The sequence below is a fragment of the Schistocerca gregaria genome, chromosome 5, assembly GCF_023897955.1.
Source record: "Schistocerca gregaria isolate iqSchGreg1 chromosome 5, iqSchGreg1.2, whole genome shotgun sequence".
Taxonomy (NCBI): domain Eukaryota; kingdom Metazoa; phylum Arthropoda; class Insecta; order Orthoptera; family Acrididae; genus Schistocerca; species Schistocerca gregaria.
In genome coordinates this window covers 374993120-375018983 of record NC_064924.1, presented here as the reverse complement: position 1 = coordinate 375018983, position 25864 = coordinate 374993120, and the positions used below count along the sequence as shown (strand labels likewise).

Here is a 25864-nt window from a genome sequence, read left to right as displayed (position 1 = left end):
GGGGGTGGCAGGCAGAGGGGGGGTGGCAGGCAGAGGGGGGGTGGCAGGCAGAGGGGGGGTGGCAGGCAGAGGGGGGGTGGCAGGCAGAGGGGGGGTGGCAGGCAGAGGGGGGGTGGCAGGCAGAGGGGGGGTGGCAGGCAGAGGGGGGGTGGCAGGCAGAGGGGGGGTGGCAGGCAGAGGGGGGGTGGCAGGCAGAGGGGGGGTGGCAGGCAGAGGGGGGGTGGCAGGCAGAGGGGGGGTGGCAGGCAGAGGGGGGGTGGCAGGCAGAGGGGGGGTGGCAGGCAGAGGGGGGGTGGCAGGCAGAGGGGGGGTGGCAGGCAGAGGGGGGGTGGCAGGCAGAGGGGGGGTGGCAGGCAGAGGGGGGTGGCAGGCAGAGGGGGGTGGCAGGCAGAGGGGGGTGGCAGGGAGAGGGGGGTGGCAGGGAGAGGGGGGTGGGAGGGAGAGGGGGGTGGGAGGGAGAGGGGGGTTTTGGGGGTGTCCGGATACTTTTAATCACACAGTGTAGGTGTTCTGGCAGCCCCTGCAGTAAATCCTCATGCCAATTCTCATGAAATGGAGAGACCAGTGGAAATCTCTGGAACAAGTGTGCTGTGTGTTTTTCACAGGCATAAATACCATCCACAGCATGTATCACTATATCAAGGGCTTCATAGCCATGACTTTAAAATTTGCCAGGAACACTGTCAGTGGTTTTTGTGGCACAGCTACAACTATTCGTATGGTACTGTACCAATGAAGCAACATTTACACTATATGCACTACTGGTCACAGGAAAACCCACACTGGCTTCATCAGGTAGAACATTAACATAAGTTGAGTGTCAATGTATAGTGTGATATTGCTGTGAGAAATGTGAATGCATTTCAGCGCACGTACTGTGTATTTATGAGACGATGCATGTATATTTATATAATAATTTCACCATGTGCCGGAGTTCAATTTAACATACTGATTAAAACGGTCAGTGACATGTCCTGCAAATATCATGTACCATTAAGTAAATGATGTACAACTAGCATTTACCCCTCTGTTAGATCCTTGGTCTGCCATAAATTATGTTTATCCTGGCCGTTGATACTTAGTATTTTGAACCGCTATGTCAATTCTAATACTGTAATATAGATAAATAAAGCATGAACAAGTGAACTCTTTCCTTATTTTTCGATTTATGTGACTGGACATCTATATTGTTTCCCTGTCCACTTAATAACTGTGTAAACAGCAATAGATACAGCATTTATCACATCACAGTATGTCAATCACACCACGATTACAAGTAACTTGGGGCTCATGCTTGCACTTCCGGATGTGAAATAGTGGTGCGTTTCGTTTATTTCAAGTGTCAACTTCACTTTGTAATTTCTCAGGCTGCAACTGATGTACTGCAATGCAACCAACACCTTTCTTTTTGTGATATCTGATGTTACTAATTGTGTATAAGAAATAATATGGGGTGTCCATTTAAATAACGTAAGTTTGTGTTGAAGCTACTATTCGCTTATGTTTTAGAATGTCTCGTAGTGTTTACTTGTATGAGCCCCTGCTCTACATTCCTACCCATGAAAGTCATTTTTCAGTATCCATTGTCGCAGGTATAAACATTTAAGTGGGCCACGCGTGTGTGTGTGTGTGTGTGTGTGTGTGTGTGTGTGTGTGTGTGTGTGTGTGTGTGTGTGTAGAGAGAGAGAGAGAGAGAGAGAGAGAGAGAGAGAGAGAGAGAGAGAGAGAATTCTTATACTCAAATAACAGTTGCAGAAAAGAAGCTTAATTTCTTAACTGGTTTCAGGCACTTAGCACCCTTCTTCCGAAGGCTGTCCTCAGGAAAACACACACAAATAAGCAGAAGTTAGAACAATAAAATTAATGATGAAAAGTTCAAAAAATTTTAAAAATTAACAGAGGAAAAAAATGGTACATACTTTTAACCATTACTTACTTGTGAGTGACAACAATAAGATGCATGAAGCACATTGCTGCTGTCCTAAGACATTCAAGAGCAGTGAGTAATGCAACAATTCCTCTAGTAATACAATAAGAGCTTGTAAGGGCTTACATGTGGTTCATAGTGCCTGTACAAAAATGGTGTAAGGACAATCAAAATAAAGACAATACAAATGGTATAAGAACATCAAGTGCAGACATCATGTCAGTATTGGAGCTAATGAGCTAAGACACATGTATCATGAAGCTGGTCTAAGGGTAGAGGTGAAAGTACAACCAAATAATAAAACAAAACTGTGTTGTTGCTGTTGTGGTCGTCAGTCCGAAGATTGGTTTGATGCAGTTCTCCATGCTACTCTATCCTGTGCAAGCATCTTCATCTCTGATTAACTGCTGCAACTGCATCACCCTGAATCTGCTTAGTGTATTAATCTCTTGGTATCCCTCTACGATTTCTACCCTCCAATACTAAATTGGTGATCCCTTGATGCCTCAGAATGTTTCCTACCAACCTATCACTTCCTCTAGTCAAGTTGTGACACAGATTGTTCTATTCAGTACCTCCTGATTCATTACATGGTCTACTCATCTAAACTTAAGCTTTCTTCTGTAGCATATTTCAAAAGCTTCTATTATTTTCTTGTCTAAACTGTTAATCAACCACAATTCACTTATGTACATCACTACACTCCATACAAATACTTTGGACTGGATTGGATTGGATTGTTTTGGAGAGGAGACCAGGCAGCGAATCATCAAGCTTATCGGATTAGGGAACCCTCTGCCAAGCACTTAAATGTGAATTGTACAGTGATCATGTAGATGTAGAAGTCGGCTGTGCCCTTTCAAAGGAACCATCCCAGCATTTGCCTGGAATGATTTAGGGAAATCACAGAAAACCTAAATCAGGATATCCGGATGCGGGATTGAACCGTCGTCCTCCCGAATGAGAGTCCAGTGTGCTACAAATATTTTCAGAAACGACTTCCTGATACTTAAACTATACTCATTGTTAACAATTTTCTGTTCTTCAGAAACACTTTCATTGCAATCACCAGTCTACATTTTATATCCTCTCTACTTTGACTATCCTCAAGTTATTTTGATGCCCAAAAACCAAAACTCATCTACTACTTTAAGCATGTCATTTCCTATTCTAACTCCCTCAGCATCACCTGATTTAATTAGACTACATTCCATTATCCACATTTTGCTTTTGTTAATGTTCATCTTTTAAGACACTGTCCAGTCCATTCAACTGCTCTTCTAGGTCTTTTGCTGTCTGACAGAATTACTATGTTATCAGTAAACCTCAAGATTTTTATTTCTTATCCCTGGATTTTAATTCCTACTCCAAATTTTTCTTTTGTTTCCTTTACTGTGTGCTCAATATATCCTTTACTACTGGCTCAATATACAGATTGAAGAACATTGGGGTAGGCTACAACCCTGTCTCGCTCACTTCTCAACCACTGCTTCCCTTTCATGCCCCTTGACTTAACTGGCATCTGGTTTCTGTACAAACTGTAAATAGACTTTCACTCCCTATATTTTACCCCTGCCATCTTCAGAGTTTGAAAGCAAGTATTCCAGTCAACATTGTCAAAAAATTTCCCTAAGTCTACAAATGCTATAAACGTAGGTTTGCCTTGCCTTATCCTATCTTAAGTCAAGTCGTAGGGTCAATGTTGCCTCGTGTTCCAACATTTCTATGGAATCCAAACTAATCTTCTCTGTAGTCTGTTTCTACCACTTTTTTCCATTCATCTGGAAATAATTCTTGTTAGCATTTTGAAACTATGACTTATTAGACTGTTCAGTAATTTTTGCACCTGTCAACACGTTTTTTTTTTGTGATTGGAATAATTGTATTCTTCTTGAAGTCTGAGGGTATTTCGCCTGTCCCTTTCATCTTCTCATCAGATGGAAGAGTTTTGTCATGGCTGGAACTCCCAGGCTATCAGCAGTTCTAACAGAATGGTGCCTACTCCAGGGGCCTCTTTTCAGTGCTCTGACAAATTCTTCATGCAGTATCATATCTCATCTTCATCTATGTCCTCTTCCACAGTACTACCCTCAAATACTTAGTCCTTGTATAGACCCTCTATACACCTTTCAACTTTTTCCTTTCTTTGCTTAGGACTGGGTTTCCATCTGAGCTCTTTATGTTTATACAGGTAGTTCTCTCTTCTCCAAAGGTCTCTCTGATTTTCCTGTAGGCAGCATCTATCTTACCCCGAGTGATATATGCTTCTACATCATTACATTTGTCCCCCTGCCATTACTGCTATCTCATTAGGCAGGGAGGGATACATGGGGGAATGTGATGCATAGGAACAAAACTAGCTTGAACAGCTAAATTCTTAGAACTGGTGAGGTGTAGCAATCATGATAATTAGCTGCTACACGATTTTAGCAACCTTCTGCGTACTACTGAACGTAACATATTAATTGTAACTTACAGAGTTTAACGCACCATTTGTAACTGTAATGGAGTGCCTGTTTCACTAACTGTGGCTTACTAAGTAATTACATTGTCTCTATGAAAGTTGACATGTTTTTATAACTAATTATATATGAGAGAGGAATCAACTGTATTTCAGGAACTGATAATGAAGCACTGCATTTACAACAAAGCTGTATTTCCTGCTGTCCACACTATTGACATATCTACATCAGTTGAGTGATGGGTTCTTAAATGTACAGAACTGTGTAACTTGTATAAAAGCTGTTAGATACAATTCTTTCACGAAACATGCTTCCAGTACTAATTGTTTCACTGTAATATAACTGCATTCGAGCTTCTTTTCCTCTACAGGCACTTTCCAATAGTTAATAGTAGCTAACGATTGAGGACTCTCTCTCCACTTATTCCAGCCACAGGTTTCCAGCCCTATGATGCACTTTGTCATCTATTTCTATTGACCGATTCCCTACTAGCATGCTACTCACCCCACTACAGCTGTCTGGAGATTAGTTTCCAAATTTCACAACCACAGCTCCTCTCATCGTCGGTATTACCACATTTTATTTATTATCAGGTTTGTATATTACTTACTATGCTGCTTAAGTGCATTTACATTTTTGTTTACGCCTAATGACAACTATAGTTATGTACAGTTTTGTTTTATTATTATTTTATCGTACTACACGCCCCGCTCCCTCCCCGAGACTAGCTTCTTGATATGCTGAATAGTTCCCGTTCTGGAATGATGTCTGTACTTGCTATTTGGTTTCTATATACTATTTCTGTACCAGTACAATAAACCACATGTAAGCATTATGCTTATCAGCTCTTACTGTATTAATGGATTCATTATTGTATTACTTATTGCTGTAATGCATTTGAAGAGTGACAGCAATACACTGCATGCATCTTATTGTTGACACTTACAAATAATCCAATAGTTGTGAGCACAAACCATTTTTTGATCTTTAAATTTTTATATTTTTTATAACTTTTCATCATTAATTTCAAGATTATTATCTACTTCTACTTATTTGTAGTTTTTCCTGTTCCACCTTTGAATAGGTGCCTGAAAACAGTTACAAAATTAAATTTCTTTTATAAAACTGGTTGCTGAATGTTTTGATATATACAACTACAGTTGCTAAAAGTGCATTAAGTATGATATTCTTTATTTTCCTACCATGTGGGAAATGAGCAATTGACTGCATGTAGAAGTAAGATGGTCCAAAAACAACAAAGAGGTACTGACTGAAACAAAGCTGTGACAGCATGTCGTGAACTGAGCCTGGATGACTCCATTGGTAGAACAATTGAAAGACAACGGTTCCAGGTTCTAGTCCTTGTCTAATGCACAGTTTTAATCTGACAGCAAGTTTCAAATAAGCGCACACACTGCTGCAGAAAGTAAATTCCCTTCACATGGAAGGAATGGGGGGCGGGGGGTTATAGCTTTGTGTGCTGTTGAAGATGTGAAATGAGTAACACACTAAAATAAATGTCATTGCTACAGATGAAGATGGTCCAAAATGCAAGTAATTTTTAACTCTAAGGACCAATAAATAAGATTGAGCACAAGTAACCATTCCCAACAGATAAGAGTTGCACTATAATGAGTAGATTATTCATTTTTGTAGCTCTTCTTTGTGATTATAAATTTTTTCAGGCTCTTGGAGATATCTACAATAAATTCCAGCTGATGTCATCAACAGAAAACATGCATGAAGAGCACCCTATGTGTGAAATGGTTGTGAAATTGGGAAGAGTTACATTCTTGAAGGAGAGAGTAAATACCTGTAAATGGAAAGCCAGAAACTAATTATTGTTTTTTTAAAGGCACCGGTAAAGTATTGGAACAATAGCAGCTAGAGAACTATTTGCGTCAGTATCAATTTAAAAAGAATTTCTTTTTAGATATTTAGGGTCTACCGTGCAACTGGGCGTTGTTGTTGTTGTTGTTGTTGTTGTTGTTGTGATCTTCAGTCCTGAGACTGGTTTGATGCAGCTCTCCATGCTAATCTATCCTGAGCAAGCTCCTCCATCTCCCAGTACCTACTGCAACCTACATCCTTCTGGATCTGCTTAGTGTATTCACCTCTTGGTCTCCCTCTACAATTTGTACCTTCCACACTGCCCTCCAATGCTAAATTTGTGATCCCTTGATGCCTCAGGACATGTCCTACCAACCAATCCCTTCTTCTAGTCAAGTTGTGCCACAAACTTCTCTCCTCCCCAATCCTATTCAATACCTCCTCATTAGTTACGTGATCTAACCACCTAATCTTCAACATTCTTCTGTAGCACCACATTTTGAAAGCTTCTATTCTCCTCCTGCCCTATCTATTTATCGTCCATGTTTCACTTCCATACATGGCTACACTCCATACAAATACTTTCAGGAATGATTTCCTGGCATTTAAACCTATACTCGATGTTAGCAAATTTCTCTTCTTCAGGAACGCTTTCCTTGCCATTGCCAGTCTACGTTTTATATCCTATCTACTTCAACCATCATCAGATATTTTGCTCCCCAAATAAAAACTCCTTTACTACTGTAAGTGTCTCATTTCCTAATCTACTTCCCTCAGCCTCACCCAAATTAATTCAACTACATTCCATTATCCTCATTTTGTTTTTGTCGATGTTCATCTTATACCCTCCTTTCAAGACACTGTCCATTCCGTTCAACTGCTCTTCCAAGTCCTTTGCTGTTTCTGACAGAATTACAATGTCATTGGCAAACCTCAAAGTTTTTATTTCTTCTCCCTGGATTTTAATACCTACTCCAAATTTTTCTTATGTTTCCTTTACTGCTTGCTCAATATACAGACTGAATAACATCGGGGACAGGCTACAACCCTGTCTCACTCCCTTCCTAACCACTGCTTCCCTTTCATGCCTCTGGACTCAACTGCCATCTGGTTTCTGGACAAATTATAAATAGCCTTTCGCTCCCTGTATTTTACCCCTGCCACCTTTAGAATTTGAGAGAGTGTATTCCAGTCAACAATTTCAAAAGCTTTCTTAATGCGAGAAACATAGGTTTGCCTTTCCTTAATCTTTCGTCTAAGATAAGTTGTAAGGTCAGTATTGCCTCAAATGTTCCAGTATTTCTACGGAATCAAAACTGAACTTCCCCGAGGTCGGCTTCTACCAGTTTTTCCATTCGTCTGTAAATAGTTCGCGATAGTATTTCGCAGCTGTGACTTATTAAACTAATAGTTCGGTAATTTTCACATCTGTCAACACCTGCTTTCTTTGTGATTGGAATTATTATATTCGTCTCAAGTCTGAGGGTATTTCGCCTGTCTCGTACATCTTGCTCACCAGATGGTAGAGTTTTGTCAGGACTGGCTCTCCCAAGGCCATCAGTAGTTCTAATGGAATGTTGTCTACTCCTGGGGCCTTGTTTTGACTCAGGTCTTTCAGTGCTCTGTCAAACTCTTCATGCGTAATCATATCTCCCATTTCATCTTCATCTACATCCTCTTTCACTTCCATAATATTATCCACAAGTACATCGCCCTTGAATAGACCCTCTATATGCTCCTTCCACCTTTCTGCTTTCCCCTCTTTTCTTAGAACTGAGTTTCCATCTGAGCTCTTGATATTCATACAAGTGGCTCTCTTTTCTCCAAAGGTCTCTTTAATATTCCTGTAGGCAGTATCTATCTTACCCCTAGTGAGATAAGCCTCTACATCCTTACATTTGTCCTCTAGCCATCCCTGTTTAGCCATTTTGCACTTCCTGTCGATCTCATTTTTGAGACGTCTGTACTCCTTTTTGCCTGCTTCATTTACTGCATTTTTATATTTTGTCCTTTCATCAATTAAGTTCAATATTTCTTCTGTTACCCAAGGATTTCTACTAGCCCACTTCTTTTTACCTACTTGGTCCTCTGCTGCCAACACAACTTTATCCCTCAGAGCTACCCACTCTTCTTCTTCTGCATTTCTTTCCCCCATTCTTGTCAATTGTTCCCTTATGCTCTCCCTGAAACTATGTACAACCTCTGGTTTAGTCAGTTTATCCAGCTGCCACCTCCTTAAATTCCCACCTTTTTGCAATTTCTTCAGTTTAAATCTACAGTTGATAACCAATAGATTGTGGTCAGAGTCCACATCTGCCCCTGGAAATGTCTTACAATTTCAAACCTGGTTCCTAAATCTCTGTCTTACCATTATATAATCTATCTGATACATTTTAGTATCTCCAGGATTCTTCCATGTATACAACCTTCTATTCTAATGATTGTTGAACCAAGTGTTTGCTATGATCAAGTTATGCTTTGAGCAAAATTCTATCAGGCTGCTTCCTCTTTCATTTCTTAGCCCCAATCCATATTCACCAACTACGTTTCCTTCTCTCGCTTTTCCTACTGTCGAATTCCAGTCACCCATGACTATTCAATTTTCATCTCCCTTCACTACCTGAATAATTTCTTTTATCTGATCATACATTTCATCAATTTCTTCATTATCTGCAGAGCTAGTTGCCATATAAACTTGTACTACTATAGTAGGCATGGTCTTCGTGAACATCTTGGCCACTATAATACGTTCCCTATGCTCTTTGTAGTAGCTTACCCGTACACCTATTTTCTTTATTTATTATTAAACCTACTCCTGCATTACCCCTATTTGATTTTGTATTTATAACGCTGTATTCACCTTAATAAAAGTCTTGTTCCTCCTGCCACCGAACTTCACTAATTCCCACTATATCTAACTTTAACCTATCCATTTCCCTTTTTAAATTTTCTAACCTACCTGCCCGATTAAGGGATCTGACACTCCACACTCCGATCCGTAGAATGCCAGTTTTCTTTCTGGGCTTTATATGTTGCAAAACATATACAACTTGAAAAATTTGCAGCTTCTTCACTAGATTATTCATTTCAAGAGACTGCACGAGATTTGGTATACAAAAGTAACAAAAAATTGCATCAAGAAGCTTTCAGTATGAGTTTTAAGGACAAAATGTCTGATTCTAGTTAAGATATGAGTACAATTTAGATTATCCCGATTTTAAAAGAAAGAAGTAAAGGATGGTGTCATTTGGAACACGCTGTTCACAGAGTCCAGTTCGTACTTTCACATTAACTCACCATACAACACTTATGATGAATCTGAGTGGTTTAACGTTACCTGTGTTGTTGATTTGTCTTCAAGAATCAACTATGAACTTAAAAATGTCTGTTCAGAGGCATAAACAACCACATGATAAATTTACTGATCTGAGAGAAAGGATGATGATATCTGTTTTCATCTGTCACACTTTTGTTCCAACTTATGGGAACATATCCTATCTCCTTTTAAACACTTTGATAAAGTTGTAGGTTTTGCTTTGCTTTGCTTTGCTTTGTGGTGCAAAAACAACTACGGTCATATGCGTTCATGTCAGGACAATAGAACATAAAGACAAAGAGAGGAATTAAAAACAACTACACGTTAATCCCAATCAACAAAAGAGAAGACATCTAAAAACAGGCACGTGGAAAAAGATCTATAAAATATACTTTAGAGAAACAGAGGTCTTGAACTAAAGATCAAACATCCTTAGCCATACTGCTATGATGGATAAAAAGCAAAATGTGGTCAACAGCCTGCTCGTTGTTTGCTTAAACAACCGATAATTCAGACGGCATACACAAATTAAGTGGTTAAAAAACGGGTATTCCATCAGGAAATGGCAAACTGTCAAAGGCTGAGGGGAGTGAGCACGAAGTTATGGGGGATCACCACTTAACAAATGGCAATTTTAAAAAGACAGTGCCTGATATGCAACCTCTCAAGGTGAGAGTCCTGAGAGGAAGTCATCCACGCCACTGGGAGAGGCTTAATGGCCCGGAGTTTGTTCCCAAGAAGGGAGGACCAGTGGTGATGCCAAAGTGACACTACCTGCTGACAGATGGCAACACTCATCATCGGAGGAAAGAGGAAGTGACAAGCTTTCCTGGATCCGTTGCACTAAGGGATGGATGGAGTACAGCACACACAGGCTTTGAAGGGCACAGAGTGTCGGAGCAGATGAAGCAATTGAAAAGCTTGTGTCACCGAATGTGCTGTGTAGCCTGATACAGGGCAAAGAGCTCTGCTGTATATACTGAGAAGTGTTCCATGGGGCAATACCAAAAAACACTGGTACCAATGACGAAGGTGCAACCAACACCACAGTCAGTCCGAGAGCCATTAGTGTACACAAAGGTACTATTGCGAAGTTTCATGCACAGTTCATGAACCTGAAGGCAGAGTGAAGCAGGAGTAGTGTCCTTAGGAAGCAAATGAAGGCCAAGGTGAACACGGGCCGCCGCAAGAAGCCAAGGTGGTGAAGGGTTCACACACATTGGGGAAAGTGGCAGGTAATGAAGTTGAGCTGCCGGAGCAAGAGCCGAAAGTGAACTCCAGAAGATAACAGAAAAGCTAAGCACCCACTATTGGCAATCAAAGGAGGCAGCATAGGGTGGGCAGCCAACGCATGGCAGACAAATGGCATGCATATCTGCTGAGGAGAAAGTGACGGTGGTAGGACAGGGATAGTTCAGCAGCTTCTGCATACAGATTGTCAATCGGGCTAATGTAAAAGGCGCCAGTGGCTGAATGGATGCCACAATGATGGATAGTATGGAGACGGCATAAGAGGGACGAACATGTAGACGCAGAAACGTAACACCCATAGTCTAGTTTTGAACGTATAAGGGACTGGTACAAATGGGGGAGGGTGGTTTAATAAAGCTTTCTATTGCGCATGAGCCGCAGCAATTTCGTAGTTAAAACGAACAGAAGAGCAATAGGTCCAAAATGTAAAAATGGTGGAAGAAACCAATTGCACTGCCAGAAATTCATACAAATGGTTTAGTCAGTGGAAATATTAAAGTTGTAGGGGTACCACTACCAATACCCTCACTGAAGTCTATATTAGTACGTCATTTCTGGTGATCGCAGTATTGTTGATATACCAATCATCGGGGAATCCCAAGTAGACAGAGTATTTTTGAGACATTGGAGTTAGTCATCTGATGACTAGTGATAAAGGATGATGGTCAGGTTGCAGCCCAAAAGCAAGGGTAAAAGATAAATTCTGAAGAATGAATAGTTTGAAAGTGATAAGAAATACTTAATTCTGATGATAATCGATTATCTTTGGGAAATCATTTTGTGCATGCTAACTGTGAAGAGTCTTGAGTAATGAGCAGTTTGAAGACTGCAGAATGATGCGTGTATGGCAGCCATTAGTAGCACACGACAAACTAATTTCTTTACAGGCAGTATTGTATAACAGTTGCATATTGGGAAAAGTCAGACAATTTCAGGTGAAGGAACTAAACAACTGAAATACTCATTACATAAATTACATGAAGAAACCTGTCTTACATGACTACACAGAAGTGGCAATGTCAGACTTGGTGACTGATTAGGACCCTTAAATTTGCTAGATATAATGCAGAACAGTGTTTGAATTGAGTGACATTTCTGAACTATCATTAAACACAGTTGCCTGTAAGTAAAGGGTTCACAGTGCAAAGGTTGATTTACTGCTCTAGACTATAAGTAGGGAGGGTTTACAAACCATAAAAATAATTGTTAATAATTACTGAAAGCCACATTTCAAACTTGCTCTGACAAAGTGTTACAGATTCTTCAGAGCCCACCTGACATACTTTAATTGGAAAACTGAAAATTTCCCAATAGTGGAAAGAATCTTGCAGATCATTAACACAGGTAGTACTTAAACTAGACAGCAAACTTTCAAGTCCACCAAAATATCAATGTCTTAAGGTTTCAATCCTTGGTACATAACCAATTTTCATCTCTTCGGTTTATTCATACTATGAAGTACAGAAGGCATAACAGCAACAAAAAAAAATCAGTCATTTCTATCAACTTGGGTCCTGAAGTTGCCTGTCCCAAGCCAGAATAAAGGAGAAATGACAGAAATGACAGGAGTTACACACACACACACACACACACACACACACACACACACACACACACACACACACAACCTTGGTTCAGCTGGCATTGCTGACAGCACCACATAAGGGCCCTCGCCACAAGGTTACAGTAAATACCTCAATGGCAGTGAAGATGGAGGAGATGGCAGAGCTGACAAAAGAGGCAACCTCCTCTCCATGGCTAAAACGGACAGAAGACACGACTGTTCCACATATTAACAGTGGTACACAGACAGAGTCTGTTCCACATGTTAACAGTACCTGACTAAGTAAATTCCAGGCGAACAACCCTGTCTTATTTTTTGGAATTCAAGGATGATCCTGGATTTTCTGCTTCCTACAATTTGTAACACCAAATCACAAAATGGCAAGTTCGCACAATGGATGCAGTACCCCAGATGGTAACTCTGATGAGGAATCCACCATTACATCTTGTAATGCATTGAGACCTGGGATTCTAGGGAGACCTAACATTTGCGGTGATAAAGACATTGCTACATTGAAAAGCCTTTTACATTTAAGTTTAAGAAGTAGCACTACTTTGTAACACTAAATGTAAATTCTCTTCTGAAAATTGGGAAACAGAAGAAATTAGAATTATTTCTAAAGAAGAACGTCATACAAATTTTAGCAGTGCAGGAAATGAGATTATTAGATGAGAATGTAATTGAGACACAACATTACAGAATTTATAAAGGAAAACCAGCAATAAGAATAACAGGAAACATGCAAATCAATAATTCGTCAGAAAATGTTAATCAGCAAACCTATAATAGTATCATTTATTGATTTCAAGAAAGCATTTGGCTCTGTAGACAGAGAATCAATAGATAAAAATCATTCGATAATTTAATGTTAAGGCAAAATTAGCAAATGATTTGTGGAACTCTAACAAATACAATTTCTGAAGTTAAATTTATGGGAGAAGTGTTTCAGCCATTTGAAATAAGAACAAGTGTTAGACACAGGGATGGTTTATCACCTTTATGTTAAACATCTTTATACAATTGATGCAGCCATTTATTCAAAATATAGTGACATTAATACAGTCCTGGTCCACACGGTTCCCAATGGAATTAGACATCAAAAGAAATTTATATTAAACTGTGTTCTAGAAAAAAAACTAGGGATGTGGAATTAATGTGTACTGCCTGGCTTTTGCAGACTATTCGGGAATACATCCAGAAAATCTGACATAGGCAATTATTAAAGTAAATCTTCTGGAAGAAATAGAAAATAGAAAGATTTGCAGTAGATGCAAGAATTAACAAAATTGAGAGAGCACCTGATTTGAAGAATAATATTCACAACAAGAAACACACATATAGAAAAACAAAATTAAAACACTATACCACAGCTGTATGATCAGAATGTTTATATGGATGCGAATGCCTAACAACAAATTATAAGCTGAACAGATAAGAGGAACTTGAAAGATGGATTGTTAGGAAAGTAATGGGTGCAATACAAACTACTAATGGCTTGAAAATGGAAGTAATGAGGAGATCTAAAAGAATAGAGAAAATGTCACCAGTAATGCCTAAAAGACGTTTAAAGTTTTTAGGCACCTTTACCGAATGAATGAGAAAAAGCTAACGAAACAAATATTCATGCATTTCTGGAAGAAGAAATCAACAATATGCCACTGTTACAGAAATAATGAAGGAACTAGAAAGAAACAATATCAATGAATTGGAAATAGCAGACGAACTTTTTTAACAATAAAATGCTAAATTTAGAAGGCTTTGAATGCGGAAGAAAGGAAAAGACAATATTATGAGAAGATGAAGGCATACTGGAAAAATGATAATTTGTGAAAACTTAATACTGTGTACTGGAATAAAAGCTCTAACCTGGATCATACCAAGCCACTGCATTGTTAAATATGCTACCCGAGCACACCTCAGAGACTGATGAAGTATCAGGTCTGCATTGGTTCCTTTCCCCAAAATTCAAACCTGATGTAGGCTCCTGGTACTCTGCTCAACTTATCTCCAGGATGAAAGATATAGTAGGCAGTTTAACTGAACTACACTGTCAGGGCAGTTTGGCACTTTGTACTATGAGGGATGTTCAATAACTAATGCAGACTCTTTTCTGAAAGCAGGTTGGGTTCATTCAGAATTCTAATACACATTATCCTCCACTCTTTTGCTACAAAATTTACACATTATATCATTTCAATGCAATGGCCTTATGCCACCCCACAGAGAGCCTGTATGTCAGCATGGTACAACTCTACTTGTCAAGGTCAGAGCCAAAGTCTTGCTGCATGAATAACCTCCCCATCATCCACATATTGCTCCCCATGGAGTGCTCTCCTTCATTGGACCAAACAGATGGAAGTCTGAAGGTGCAAGATCCAGGCAGTAGGATGGATGAAGAAGAACAGTCCAATGCAGTTTTGCAACCTCCTCTCAGGTGCACAGAGTTGCGAGGCCTTGCATTGTCATTACTACAAAGAATTTCTTCAATCTGCTCAGGATAGCACAATACACTCCAGAGTTGATCATTACAGCATTAGGGAGGACATCAAACAAAATAACCTGTTCAGAGTCTCAGAAGACAGTCACAGTGACTTTGCCAGCTGAGGGCGCAGCATTAAACTTTTTCTTTGGAGGAAAGGTGGTGTGGCGCCACTATGGATTACTGTTTCATTGCCAGTTTAAAGTGATGAATCCTGATTTCATTGTTTGTGACAATGTTAGACAAAACATTTTCACAATCAGTCTCATAAGGTGCAAGCAATTCTGCACAGATGGTCCTTTGTTGCTCTTTATGGTCTTCTGTTAGGTGGAAAGGAAACCATCAGGCACACACCTTTGAGTATCCAGACTAGTGAACAAGTGTATCAACACTACCAACAGACATCCAGTTGAGTAGCAAGGTGTTTCACGGAGATCTGTTCATCACCTCACAGCAGAGTGTGGCTGGCCGGCACACGGAAGAGTGGATAGTTTTGCACAAGCTCATTGTGATGACAGTCACCTCAGCCAATGACTCACCAGGCTTTTGTTCACTGTTGGTTCTCCATAGACATTCTGCAAGTGCCTATGAATATCTCAGGTTTTCTGCCAAAAGATTCTCAATGACAATTCTTTCATTACAGATGCCGTTTTGAAGGCTACGTGTAGGGTTGCCAATAGTCTGAACTTCATGGAAATGTAAGGGCTGAAGTGCAAATATTCTCACATGAAATTTTTCAACTGAAATTGGCAAGAGAAAAAGTGAGATGCATTATTTACTGAATCCCCATCATACTAGCTGCACACATTTTAACTTGTGTGGACTATATTACATATAATTTGTTCTATAAAGAAATTAATATACTTCCAGGGTAATACTTCTACCTCATTTCATACATACATAATTACAAGAATTTATTGCAGCACTATAGTAAACTGACCTGTCTCTCCAATGCATGTTTTAACTGCCTGCAGAACATCTGGCTCCAGAAATTCCTTTGGAGGGCAGCTCATACCAAGTGTATGATTCTTACTGTCAACATCAAACAACACTACGTCGAATGTTGTACCTGAAATTTAAAACGAATATTACTCACCATTTTAACCTCCCCTTCCGTGTGTGTGTGTGTGTGTGTGTGTGTGTGTGTGTGTGTGTGTGTGTGTGTGTGTGTGGCACATGAGTGGAGGGGAGGAGAATAGGTGTGTGTGATATATATGGGGGCAAGGGGGTGTACACTTCGTATCCTTACCCTTCTCTGCTGCCTGTTGAATATACTGAATGCCATCACGAATGTATACGCCCAAGCGCTCATCTTGAACCAGCCCAAAATAATTTGTTGCAATTTCCAACATAACTGGGTCTATATCTACAGCTGTTATTCGAATCTGTGAATGAAATAATAATAAATGTTAAAAGCTTCTTTCAGTAAGATTTATAACAGGACTTAAAAAATTATTTACCTTTGTAAAACAGTGTTGTATGAAACTGCATAGACCACCACCTCCCAGACCAATTACTGCTACATGACACACTGAATTTTCTGGTGCTGCCAGAGCCACTCCTACAGTCATATAAATGAGGTAGTCACTAGCCAAATATCCAATGTCAACCACTTTCTTCGGCTTTCCTTTCCTCGATTTTACTGAAAATTGTGAGAAACCACCTTCATCCTGAGTAATACTTAACATAAACAACATTGCCCAGTTTGATTTATCTGAGTATTTTTGCTGCACGATGACACATTGCTACTACTTACGTATCTTCAAACGAGCTTCTGATTGTACTGTGCCTTGATTGTTCAGGAAAATAAGTCTTCTAAATAGTTTTCCACCATCACCTTCAGCTTCTTCTACCACAAAGTCACCTGACATTTGACTATGGCCTCGGTAACAGACTTCTCTACGGCCAACATCAGATCCAACTGATAGGAAGGGAATCTATGAAATATAAAAATTAGCTTGTCTATGGAATCAATTAATGAAAAATAATCACAACTTAATAAGAAATGAGATACTTAACCTGATTACCCTGTCGACATCCTGGCGGTGCCAAGTGCAAGATACTGTCACACAATTCTTCCTGTACTGCATCCAAACCCTTATATGTGTGATCTCTATGTAATGCTACTACTGCCAGCCTGTCAAAGCCAGCAGACTTTAGCAATGCAACTCTGCCTTCTGGGGTTGCAAACAACCACTCAGTTTCTCTGTAAAGAAAGATGATATGAAGTACCTCAAATAAACTGGGGATACTTTTACCTTAGAGAACACACTTAATACTCATCTCTAACAGTCACTATCAAGACTAGATGTACACAAGTATGAAACCGAAATAAGATTTAAACTGGCAATGTTATGAATTAGAAAGGAGAATACCTGCAAAGAACTTTGTATGAACCCTTTCCTGCCCAATGATACTTGAAATAACTTTCCTCTTTCAAGAGTAAAAAAAACAGCATGGTGTTGACTTCATGCATTCGCATTCCGTCGGGACATCGTTATTCTCTGATGTATCACAGGAAACATTTTGGCTACAATAGTTCAACATCTCTGCCCAAAGATGACAGTAAAAGACAGAATGTTATGCCCTGTGTTATTCATTACCTTGTGCACAGAATTTCAGTGAAGCTCAATCTGCAGCATTGTCCCCAGAATTGATCATGGCCCTCTGGTTCTGAGTCGAGTGGAAGGACTGAATCAAATATTTGAAAGGATCTTTGAAAAGCTATACTGCAACTTCCTGGGCTTGTGCCATGGGGCCGAGAACTGGTAGGGCCGAGAACTGGTAGGGCCGAGAACTGGTAGGGCCGAGAACTGGTAGGGCCGAGAACTGGTAGGGCCGAGAACTGGTAGGGCCGAGAACTGGTAGGGCCGCCCCCCCCCCCCCACCCAAATGGGTCAGGTGTGCACTACACATCAGAGGCGCCTACCCAGGCAGCTGACTGTGTAGATGGTGCTCGCAAGGGCTTTTTAAGTTTGGCGGCTCTCCACCCAGTCCAGATTATGACAGCTGTAGGAGACCAGAAGTTTAAGTGTAAGATTCAAAACAGTGCGCTAAGTGGCGCTAGCCCACCACTTTGTACACATTGTGCTCACATTTTAACTGTCCCACTTTCTGATGGAATTCCCTTTTTTAACCACCTATGTTCCAGCTTGGGTTTGCTGCTTGACTTATCAGGAGTTTTAGCAAATGACGCATGGGCTGTCTACCGCATTTTACATTATATCCACCGAAGCTACAGGAATTTTTCAACAAGTGATGTCTCACCACCACCCACTACACTGTCACCTGTAAGCTTTGCCAGCCTCTCCTTCCCATACCTGTTGTTGTTGTCTTCAGTCCTGAGACTGGTTTGATGCAGCTCTCCATGCCACCCTATCCTGTGCAAGCTTCTCCATCTCCCAGTACCTACTGCAACCTACATCCTTCTGAATCTGCTTAGTATATTCATCTCTTGGTCTCCCTCCTACGATTTTTACGCTCCACATTGCCCTCCAATGCTAAATTTATGATCCCTTGATGCCTCAGAACACGTCCTACTAACCGGTCTCTCCTTTTTGTCAAGTTGTGCCACATGCTCCTCTTCTCCCCAATTCTATTCAATACCTCATTAGTTTTGTGATCTACCTATCTAATCTTCAGCATTCTTCTGTAGCACAACATTTTGAAAGCTTCTATTCTCTTCTTGTCCAAACTATTTATCATCCATGTTTCACTTCCATACATGGCTACACTCCATACAAATACTTTCAGAAACAACATGCTGACACTTAAATCTATACTCGATTTTAACAAATTTCTCTTCTTCAGAAATGCTTTCCTTGCCATTGCCAGTCTACATTTTATATATTCTCTACTTCTACCAGCATCAGTTATTTTGCTCCCCAAATAGCATAACCACTTTACTACTTTAAGTGTCTCATTTCCTAATCTAATTCCCTCAGCATCACCCGACTTAATTCGACTACATTCCATTATCCTACATTCCATTATCCTCGTTTTGCTTTTGTTCATGTTCATCTTATATCCTCCTTTCAATACAGTGTCCATTCTGTTCAACTGCTCTTCCAAGTCCTTTGTTGTTTCTGACAGAATTACAATGTCATTGGCAAACCTCAAAGTTTTTATTTCTTCTCCCTGGATTTTAATACCTACTCCAAATTTTTCTTATGTTTCCTTTACTGCTTGCTCAATATACAGACTGAATAACATCGGGGACAGGCTACAACCCTGTCTCACTCCCTTCCTAACCACTGCTTCCCTTTCATGCCTCTGGACTCAACTGCCATCTGGTTTCTGGACAAATTATAAATAGCCTTTCGCTCCCTGTATTTTACCCCTGCCACCTTTAGAATTTGAGAGAGTGTATTCCAGTCAACAATTTCAAAAGCTTTCTTAATGCGAGAAACATAGGTTTGCCTTTGCTTAATCTTTCTTCTAAGATAAGTCGCAAGGTCAGTATTGCCTCATGTGTTCCAACATTTCTACGGAATCCAAACTGATCTTCGCCGAGGTCGCCTTCTACCAGTTTTTCCATTCATCTGTAGAGAATATGCGTTAGTATTTTGCAGCTGTGACTTATTAAACTGATTGTACGGTAATTTTCACGTCTATCAACACCTGCTCTCTTTGGGATTGGAATTATTATATTCTTCTTGAAGTCTGAGGGTATTTCGCCTGTCTCATACATCTTGCTCACCAGATGGTAGAGTTTTGTTAGGACTGGCTCTCCCGAGGCTGTCAGTAGTTTTAATGGAATGTTGTCTACTCCTGGGGCCTTGTTTCGACTCAGGTCTTTCAGTGTTCACTGAAACTCTTCACGCAATATCATATCTCCCATTTCATCTTCATCTACATCCTCTTCCATTTCCATAATACTATCCTCAAGTACATCGCCCTCGTATATCCCCTCTATATACTCCTTCCACCTTTCTGCTTTCCCCTCTTTGCTTAGAACTGAGTTTCCATCTGGGCTCTTGATATTCATACAAATGGTTCTCTTTTCTCCAAAGGTCTCTTTAATTTTCCTGTAGGCAGTATCTACCTTACCCCTAGTGAGATAAGTCTCATTTCTGAGACGTCTGTACTCCTTTTTGACTGCTTCATTTACTGCATTTTTATTATATTTTCTCCTTTCACCAATTAAGTTCAATATTTCTTCTGTTACCCAAGGAGTTCTACTAGCCCTCGTCTTTTTACCCAGCTTGATCCTCTGCTGTCTTCACTACTTCATCCTGCAGAGCTACCCATTCTTCTTCTACTGTACTTCTTTCCCCCATTCCTGTCAATTGTTCCCTTATGCTCTCCCTGAAACTCTGTACAACCTCTGGTTCTTTCAGTTTATCCAGGTCCCATCTCCTTAAAATCCCACCTTTTTGCAGATTCTTCAGTTTTAATCTACAGTTCATAACCAATAGATTGTGGTCAGAGTCCACATCTGCCCCTGTAAATGACTTACAATTTCAAACCTGGTTCCTAAATCTCTGTCTTACCATTATGTAAACTATCTGATACCTTTTAGTATCTCCAGGATTCTTCCCTGTGTACAACCTTCTTCTTTCATGATTCTTGAACCAAATGTTACCTATGATTAAGTTATGCTTTGTGCAAAATTCTATCAGGCGGCTTCCTCTTTCATTTCTTAGGCCCAATCCATATTCACCTACTACGTTTCCTTCTCTCCTTTTTCCAACTGTCGAATTCCAGTCACCCATGAGTATTAAATTTTCGTCTCCCTTCACTACCTGAATAATTTCTTTTATCTTATCACACATTTCTTCAATTTCTTCATCTGCAGAGCTAGTTGGCATATAAACATGTACTACTGTAGTTGGCATGGGCTTCGTGTCTACCTCTGCCACAATAATGCGTTCACTATGCTGTTTGTAGTAGCTTACCCACATTCCTGTTTTCCTATTATTATTAAACCTACTCCTACATTATCCCTACGTGATTTTGTGTTTGTAACCCTGTATTCACCTGACCAGAAGTCTTCACGACGAAGTTTCACGACGTATTTCCTCGGCTGATTCTGGCGGAAACTTGTCGTGCGTTGACGAAATCCAAGCCGATGAAATCAAATATCAGCTGTAAAGAGAGGGCGGCCATTCGTGATCTGAGGGAACGCTCTGAAATTATTGTCTTACCGGCTGACAAAGGCAATGCTACAGTTGTTGTCTCCTGTAAGGACTACACTGATAAGATGCAGAGCCTGCTAAATGACGATTCCTACCGGAAGATCAGCGTTGACCCTACAAAGAAGGTGGAGAACAAGACGAGGGTTCTTCTTAAGGACGCAGATTTACCGGAGGGTGACGCTAAGAAATTGTTACCCCAAGGTCCGGTACCGCCTAGACTATATGGACTCCCGAAGGTTCACAAAGAGGGGGTACCATTACGCCCCATTGTCAGCAACATCAGGGCACCTACATATTTGTTGGCCAAATACCTGACGGGAATATTAAGTCCTTATGTGGTAAATGCCCTCATCACATCCGTAATTCCGTGGATTTTGTTAAACGCCTTGATAGCTTCAGGTTGGATGAGTCAGATATCATGGTGAGTTTTGACGTCATTTCCTTGTTTACGAGGGTACCCCTGCGAGAGTCGCTAGAGTTGATTGGTCAGAGGTTTGACGAGAATACCACTGAACTTTTTAGGCATGTCTTGACTTCCACGTATTTTCTTTTTAATGGAGAATACTTCGAACAAACGGAGGGAGTCGCCATGGGTAGCCCACTCTCACCGGTGGTGGCAAATTTGTACATGGAGAACTTCGAGGAGGAAGCCCTGTCGTCATCCGAATGGAAACCTACTTGCTTTTTCCGTTACGTGGACGACACGTTCATCATCTGGCCACATGGTATGGATAAACTCCTTGACTTCCTTACACATCTGAAGTCCATACACCCCAACATCAAATTCACTATGGAGACTGAAAAGGAGGGTAAATTACCTTTCCTTGACGTCTTGGTCAGGAGAAGGGCTGACGGCACCCTAGGTCATGGGGTGTATCGACAGACAACACACACTGATCTGTATTTGCACGCAGACAGCTGCCACCACCCTTCACAGAGGAATGGGGTACTTAAAACTCTAGTACATAGGGCGCGCACTATCTCTGACACAGAGAGTCTACCCCAGGAATTGGAACATCTGAGAACTGTGTTTCGAAAAAATGGGTACTCATAGAGTGGCAGATCCAACATGCTCTCCGCCCAACCACTGCATCACAACCTGTTGAGATTGATGAAGTCACGAGGGAGGAGGTAGGCACTGCATTTATTCCATACACAGGCGCACTCTCGGGGAAAATCGCCCGCATTCTGAAGAAACACCGTGTCAGAACTGTGTTTTGTCCTCCGAATAAAACTCGTGCACTGGTGGGGAGCGCCAAAGATGACCTCGGTTTGAGGAAGGCTGGCGTGTACCAGATTCCGTGTCAATGTGGCAAGTCGTATATTGGTCAGACGATGCGTACTGTCGAGGATCGATGCCGTGAACACCAGAGGCACACTCGACTAATGTATCCGAGCAAGTCGGCGCTCGCTGAACATTGTTTGTCAGAAAATCACGCTATGGAGTATGACCGCACGAGGATTCTGGTACAGACGTCGAGATACTGGGACAGCGTTGTTAGAGAGGCCATCGAAATTCGCACCAATGACGCCCTCATAAACCGTGACTGTGGCTATAATCTTAGCAAGGCTTGGGAACCAGCGATTGGGTTAATCAAGAGTAAATCGAGCAAACGCATAGTTGTGACGACCACGGCGGACAGAGCCATCACACCGACGTCATCTCAGACACCGTCGCAATCTGTTCCACCGCGAGACCGCGGCGCGCGGCGCGAACGGCGGAGGGAGCGCGCCGCGGGCGGAGGGTATTTAAATCGGCCGCCGCCGCGACCGAACCCAGTTCCCCCTGAGCAGCCATAGCGTACTGATCTCCGTGCCGGCACGTTCACAGGAGCTCAGTCCGTCAGTTCACCTGATGGCGACATGTTTGATCGCCGAAATATTGTGCCCGTTGGACACTATAGAGCGGCAGTACACCCGTGGATATTTTGATTATCAAATACGCCGGGAGAAACTCAAGAATCACATTCAAATATCTGTTCAGCGCAGTGCCACGCTATGTTTATGGACTGAAATAGAATACTGTTTTTATGTTCATAGCCACTTCATCACCCCCACAAAGAACTCCTTGAAAAACAGCCAGCTAATCTGTATCCTGGAAAAGGAAGCCTCTGACTTGTCAAATTATTTACGTGGTGCTAGGACATACCAGTAATTTCAGAGTCAACATCTATAAGCAGCTCTAATACTTCTTATATGGAGCAAATATGCTAATTCCTTCTCTACTTGGAAACATTACATCCTCTGAAAATGAGCCCTTTTAAGCAAGTATGCCTATCAGCTGACTTCAATCTAAAAAAGGTGCACCTCTAACACCAATTACTCACACCACCACCCACTACACTGTCACCTGTAAGCTTTGCGAGCCTCCCCTTCCCACATCTATTGATTGGTTTTTTGGTTTTGTTGTGCTTTAGGGCGCAAAGAACAACTGGGGTCATATGCACCCAAGTCGAAACTATAGAACATGAAAACAGAGGGGAGTTAAAAAGTGACAATATGTCTGTCCCAATTGACATAATAGAAGAGAGCCCGTGTGTCATTTGCTAAAGCGGCTGATAAATCAGGCGGCAAACCCAAGCTGGAACGTTAGTGGTTAAAAAAGGGCATTCCATCAGAAAGTGGCAGACAGTTAAAACTTGGGCGCAATGTGTACAGAGTGGTGGGGTAGCGCCACTTAGCAAATGACAATGGCTAAAAAGGCAGTGCCCAATACACAGCCAAGTTAAAATAATCTCCTCCTGATAGGAGGGCGAAGAGGATATCGTCCAAGCTGCTGGAAGAGGCTTAATAAGACTGAGCTTATTCCTGAGAAGGGAGGATCATTAGCGATGCCAAAGGGACACCACCTCCTAACAAATGGCAACGCAGAGATCATTGGAGGCAATATAGGTACTCGCGGACTCAGGTATGTGGACTGCAGCCTTAGCAGCGTCAGCAACCTCATTACCTGGCAGACAGACATGACCAGGAACCCACAGAAACATTACACTGGCTTCACCAAGAGTGTGCAAGTGACAGTTTTCCTGGACCCGCTGCACTAGGGGATGGGCAGTGTACAGTGCACAGACTTTGAAGGGCACTCAACAAGTCTGAGCAGAGGACATAACTGAAAAAGGCTGTGGCGCCAGATGTATTCTGCGGCCTAATACAAGCCAACGAGCTCAACTGCAAATACTGAGGAGTGTGCTGGAAGCTGATATAGGACACGGGTGCCAATGATGAAGGCACACCTGACCCATGGTCATTCCAAGAGCCCTGAGTGCATATACAAAGGTATTATCATGAAGTTGGCTGGAGTAGTGCCCTTAGGAAGCAAATGAAGGCCAAGGTTAACATTGGCCACTTCACGAAGCCAAGGTGGTGAAAGGTTCACACTCAGTTGGAAAGTTGCAGGTAATGTGAAGTGAAGCTGCCGTCGCAAGTGCCAAAAGTGGACTCCAGGAGGTAGCAGAGAAGAGAGACGAGCCCCATACTGATGATCAAAGGAATCATCAAAGGAGGTAGCGTAGGAGGGATGGCCATGCATGGCAGACAAACGGCATGCATACCTGCTGAGGAGAAAGTTATGGTGGTAGTAGAGCAGCAGTTCAGCAGCTTCAGAATACAGACTGTCAAGTGGGCTGGTGTAAAAGGCACCCATGGCTACACAGATGCCATGACTGTGGACAGTGTTGGGACGGCATAACAGACAAGGGAGCGGTACAAACGGATGAGGGTGGTTCGATTGGCACTCAAGGAAGTACCATTGAGGACACGTAGGACACTGAGGGATCGCGTGCAGCAGGCTGCCAGGTAAGATACATGGGAGGACCAACAGAGTGCTTTACTGCATGAGAAAGGTGCTGCAACATCTGAATGTGGATGGAATCTGGCACTGGGGCAGAGGATCGGGATGAACCAAAAGCATAATCTAGCTCCCTCATAGAAATTGGCAATGTAGAACTCAGGATTCAGAGAAGAGAAGGGTATCGCCTGAGCCTCCTCCAGTCGTTTTCAATGGCGGAAGGCAGGGTGATAGTGGGAAGAGCTCAAAACTTCCGCATAATGGTCGCCCAAGGTGTTGGAGTAGCAACAGGATCCATGATGACAGCTTTAGCTACTGTCAGGCTCCAAATTAGGGATTGGGTCTTCATTAGAGAGACATTGGAAGCTGCCCCACATTACAGAGGAAGGTGTGGAACTATTAAAAGAACTAGTGAATGAAATTCAGAACTAGTGAATGAAATTCAGAACTAGTGAATGAAATTCAGAACTAGTGAATGAAATTCAGAACTAGTGAATGAAATTCAGAACTAGTGAATGAAATTCAGAACTAGTGAATGAAATTCAGAACTAGTGAATGAAATTCAGAACTAGTGAATGAAATTCAGAACTAGTGAATGAAATTCAGAACTAGTGAATGAAATTCAGAACTAGTGAATGAAATTCAGAACTAGTGAATGAAATTCAGAACTAGTGAATGAAATTCAGAACTAGTGAATGAAATTCAGAACTAGTGAATGAAATTCAGAACTAGTGAATGAAATTCAGAACTAGTGAATGAAATTCAGCTAGCTCTTGTTATCCCGAAGAAGGTGACAACACTGTTTATAATGAATGCAGTTTGCCATCATAAGGTGGTGGTTAAAAATGCAAAAAGCATGTCTCCGTGTGTGAATTGTGTCACATCAAGCCTCAGTCCACCAAGGGACTGGAACACGATGTGGTAAAGAGGAAGTGCAGGGAATGGAATGTCCTGCAGCAGTAAGGATAACATTTGTGAGATATTCTACCTGGTCATCACAACTGGGGAAATCTTGTTCTTCAGAGTTCACCAGGGAGGAGTAAAGCTGCCAGTCAGCCTTAGGAAGCTGCCATTTAGGCATGCACGCAGATGGCGTAGGAGTCGGCAAACG

General features: G+C 41.5%; 1 protein-coding gene across 1 annotated transcript in view; it reads right to left on the bottom strand.

The window, feature by feature from the left end:
- LOC126272532 (eEF1A lysine and N-terminal methyltransferase homolog) overlaps nucleotides 1–25864 on the bottom strand; it is a 90078-nt gene that overhangs the window by 3644 nt on the left and 60570 nt on the right. The window contains exons 6-10 of the mRNA XM_049975445.1: nucleotides 16849–17035; nucleotides 16586–16766; nucleotides 16290–16471; nucleotides 16079–16214; nucleotides 15770–15898 (exon numbers count right to left, since the gene is read on the bottom strand). Coding sequence (XP_049831402.1) covers nucleotides 15770–15898; nucleotides 16079–16214; nucleotides 16290–16471; nucleotides 16586–16766; nucleotides 16849–17035 — 815 coding nt within the window. The remainder of the gene's footprint in view (nucleotides 1–15769; nucleotides 15899–16078; nucleotides 16215–16289; nucleotides 16472–16585; nucleotides 16767–16848; nucleotides 17036–25864) is intronic.